Raw genomic sequence first — 4381 nt, 5'->3', positions numbered from 1 at the left:
TGTTGTAGTTTTCTGTTTGTAGTTCTCTCTGCAGACGAGTCAGCTGGAGTTAATGTTGTAGTTTTCTGTTTGTAGTTCACTCTGCAGACGAGTCAGCTGGAGTTAATGTTGTAGTTTTCTGTTTGTAGTTCACTCTGCAGACGAGTCAGCTGGAGTTAATGTTGTAGTTTTCTGTTTGTAGTTCTCTCTGCAGACGAGTCAGCTGGAGTTAATGTTGTAGTTTTCTGTTTGTAGTTCACTCTGCAGACGGATATGAGTCGTCGTCAGCTGGAGTTTGAAGCTCGTCAGATCCGTTCAGCCATGGAGGAACAGTTGGGCTCCTGTCAGGAGATGGAGAGGAGAGCTCAGGTATGAACTCAGCTGGAGGCTCTTTCACCTGTCTGAACACACTTTCCCTTCAGTGAGCCCTCTACTGGCTCTCAAACGACTTCAAACACACCTTGAAAATTCTCAGACAGGCAGAATATTTCATTTTCTCCCACGTTTGAATAATGTCTGTGTGTCTCTTCAGGCTCGTGTGTCTCGTATTCAGCAGATAGAGAAGGACATCCTGAGGCTGGGAGTTCGCCTGCAGGTAACCTCACCTGTTCTTTACTACAACACATCTAGACTTTAACGGACACTCGTCATAATAAACCTGCTCCTTCTGGGAGCTCCAGCTCATTGGCTGATGGAGCTGATTCTCCAGCAGCTGCTGTTAAACCACCACAGAAGAGGGTGTGGCGAGTGTCACAGCTGAGTGTCGGCAGCTTTTGTTGATCAGGTCTGATTCTGTTGATCCACAAGCTGCAACAGGAAACCAGTTTGATGTGTGGAACTGCTGGTTTCACCACAGTCTGTGTAAAGAAGTGCGCGGAGCCGCCGTGACGTCACTGTTGGTTAGTGGACTGCCGTTTGGAAGCCTCCAGTTTGGCATTTTGGACACCGCCATCTTGATTATTTTCCAACCAGAGAGTGGAGCTAGCTAGCTTGGTTAGCAAGGTGCATCTGTAATTCACCTTAACTGTAATGCTAATTTTAGCTAGCGACAAACAGACTTAAAACTAAACATACTCACTGAAAAATGAGCAGCCGACTCCTGATGAGCTTTTTCAGCGGCGCTGGTTAAATGTATACAGAGCAGCGGACACGAGCCGCCTCTATCCTGACTGACAGGTCGCCATGGCGGCTGTTGGAGAGGACGCGGGTTTAAGTCGCCCCCTGCTGGCTGTCAGAGAGGATGCGGGTTTAAGTCGCCCCCTGCTGGCTGCTAGAGAAGAAGCGGGTTTAAGTCGCCCCCTGCTGGCTGCTAGAGAAGAAGCGGGTTTAAGTCGCCCCCTGCTGGCTGCTAGAGAAGAAGCGGGTTTAAGTCGCCCCCTGCTGGCTGCTAGAGAAGAAGCGGGTTTAAGGTTTCACTTGTCCGACCCGGAGGTTCCTGCTTGGTTCTCAGGCAGCAGCAGCAGATAAGCTGTTTTACAGCATGAACTTTCAAGTTCCTGTCTTACCTTTTGTGAAACCACAAGTGCGCTCTCTCTCTCTCTCTCTCTCTCTCTCCCCCCCCCCAGGTAGATGAAGGTCAGGGGGTGAGTGACAGCAGCGGATTGGCCGGAGCTCAGGTGAGTGTCCTTTCCATCACTCGACTTCCCTTTCTTTTCTTTTGGCATTTAGTTAATCTTTTGTTCTTTTCCTCCTTCAGAGCTCCAGCAGCCGATTGGACCATGAGCCGGCCAGTGAGGCGGGCTACTCTGTGCCTCGACGAATCACCAGCCACCTGGGAACCAAGGTTAGTACTTCTGCCAGTACCAGCCCTGCTCATGCTGCCCTCAGTAACCAATCACTGTGAGCCTCTGCGTCGCCCCTTACAGGTGGAGATGGTGTACAGTCTTCTGTCCATGCTGGGGACGCACGATAAAGACGACATGTCGCGGACACTGCTCGCCATGTCCAGCTCACAGGACTCGTGCATCGCCATGCGTCAGTCAGGCTGTCTGCCGCTGCTCATTCAGCTGCTGCACGGCAACGACAAGGACTCCCTGTTGCTAGGTCAGTTCCTGTGGAGGTCAAATTTTTGAAGTGGGTTGTCTTCTTGAGGTAACTTGCCTGACTCGCCTGTTGGTCTCCCGATGCCTAGGTAACTCTCGCGGCAGCAAAGAGGCTCGTGCGCGGGCGTCGGCGGCGCTGCACAACATAGTTCACAGCCAGCCCGACGATAAAAGAGGCCGGCGCGAGATCAGGGTGCTCCACCTGTTGGAGCAGGTGCGTCATTACTGTGAGGCGTGCTGGACCTGGCAGGAGAACCACGAGAGGGGCGTGGACCAGGAGGAGAACCCCAGTGAGTGATGTCACATACACTTACCAATCAGGCCACACGTCACATGACCACGATGCACTGCTGCAGCTGAATGTTCTAAATATTAATATATAAAATGTGTCCTCAGTGCCGTCTCCGGTGGAGCATCAGATCTGTCCGGCGGTCTGCGTCCTCATGAAGCTGTCCTTTGATGAAGAACACCGGCACGCCATGAACGAGCTCGGTGAGTCTGACACCGGATCTACTGACCGGGATAGACGTACAGGGCAGAGTGTTACCTGCCCTAGATGGTGTGAGGGTGCAGAAGCAGAGAGGCGTACCTGTAGGAGCTGAGCGTCCGGCTGCTGTGGGCAGACTCTGAAGCAGTGTTAGCCACCCGTCCTGCAAGTTTTTCTTTGTCCCTCAGCTCCCCTTTAAAACTGTTGTTTCATCTTTGTTTCGTGGTTTCTGAGCCAGGACTGTTTCCGCCGACTGTTTTCTGATGCTGTCTGTCTGTGGGTTATTTGCCCCTGCAGGAGGTCTGCAGGCGGTGGCAGAGCTGCTGCAGGTGGACTGTGAGATGTTCGGTCTGAGCAGCGATCATTACAGCGTCACGCTGCGGCGATACGCCGGCATGGCGCTCACCAACCTCACCTTTGGAGACGTGGCCAATAAGGTGAGAGGAAACAACCCTTTACACCTGGTTCATGGTTCAATGTCTGAAAAGTCCGTCGCCTGTGGGCCTGAGTGAGACGTGACCATGAGAGTTTGATTTAGTGAACGCTGCTGGAACCACAGAGGCTGTGTCCGAAATCCCCCCACCCCCCGTAGGCAGCTGTATGCAGCTGTATGCAGAGCACTACATAGTGAGCTCACTCGCATTATTAAAACAACGCTTTTGGACACTTCTCCGTTATTTCGGTGCCGTTAATTACGTTGTTGCCGTCTGATTGTCAGGTTTTTTTAGTTTATTTATATATTTTTTTTTTGATCAGCGTAATGCATGATGGTACAGGCGGCTAGGTTAGTGACCATCGGTTGTGCACTACTTTTCAAAATGCATTCTGGGATACATTGAGTGGTATAATAATTCTCACTATAAATTGGGACAGCGCTACAAAATGGCGAGCTCACTATGTAGTGAGCAGTGGATGATTTCAGACAGCCACAGTCTCTGTAAATGGGATTTATGGGGCTGTTATTATTTTCAATTACTAATTTTGTGTATTGTATAATTTGTATAAGAGAAAAAGTTGCTCAATTAACAAACCAGTCTATCCTAAATAAATATCAAAAACATGTCTAATCAATAAATCAGTATTTTATTCAGTCATCCTGATCACGACCACAGCAGCATGTTACACCGATGTGTTGTGATGATAACTGTAGCAGTAACCAGGCCGCTTCACTGCAGACTGTTCCTGGGTTTATTTCACCACTGAGTGATGCACTCTGATAATCACACGTGTTTCTGCAAAGATCGCCTGTAATGATCAGACACTTTCTCGCTCAGACCTGGCCGCTAAATAAACAGGAAAGATGTTAGCTGACACGCGGTGTAATGTTACGGCGGTAGTGAGGGCGTTAGGGGCTTAGGGACCCAGAGCTTTGTCACCTTTTCACCCCTGATCCCTGCTCATTTCTCTCTCAGGAGCCAATCAGATTACAGCTTTCTGATGTTATTTTCAGGCCACGCTGTGCTCCATGAAGGGCTGTATGAGAGCGATGGTGGCTCAGCTCAAGTCTGACAGTGAAGACCTGCAGCAGGTAAACTCACCTGTAACTCGCCTTTCCCTCACCTGTGTAACTCGCCTCGCCTGTGTAACTCGCCTGTGTGACTCGCCTGTGTAACTCGCCTGTGTGACTCGCCTGTGTGACTCGCCTGTGTGACTCGCCTGTCCCTCGCCTGTCCCTCGCCTGTGTGACTCGCCTGTCCCTCGCCTGTCCCTCGCCTGTGTAACTCCCCTCGCCTGTGACTCGCCTGTGACTCGCCTGTGTAACTCCCCTCGCCTGTCCCTCGCCTGTCCCTCGCCTGTCCCTCGCCTGTGTGACTCGCCTGTGTGACTCGCCTGTGTGACTCGCCTGTGTGACTCGCCTGTGTGACTCGCCTGT

At 51.1% G+C, this 4381-nt stretch overlaps 1 protein-coding gene across 1 annotated transcript; it reads left to right on the top strand.

The window, feature by feature from the left end:
• Positions 1–216: 216 nt before the first annotated feature.
• Positions 217–4036, top strand: LOC123965282 (adenomatous polyposis coli protein-like; the record flags this gene model as incomplete). Its single annotated transcript, XM_046041846.1, has 9 exons — positions 217–348; positions 512–574; positions 1545–1595; positions 1676–1762; positions 1845–2022; positions 2111–2311; positions 2418–2513; positions 2806–2945; positions 3959–4036. Coding segments are annotated over exons 1-9 (990 nt in total), but the record flags the coding sequence as incomplete, so codon positions are not given.
• Positions 4037–4381: the final 345 nt, after the last annotated feature.

This window comes from Micropterus dolomieu, unplaced genomic scaffold (genome assembly GCF_021292245.1).
Source record: "Micropterus dolomieu isolate WLL.071019.BEF.003 ecotype Adirondacks unplaced genomic scaffold, ASM2129224v1 contig_9053, whole genome shotgun sequence".
In the NCBI taxonomy this organism is placed as follows: Eukaryota; Metazoa; Chordata; class Actinopteri; order Centrarchiformes; family Centrarchidae; genus Micropterus; species Micropterus dolomieu.
The sequence above is the reverse complement of the archived record's forward strand: the minus strand, read 5'-3'. Positions and strand labels throughout refer to the sequence as shown.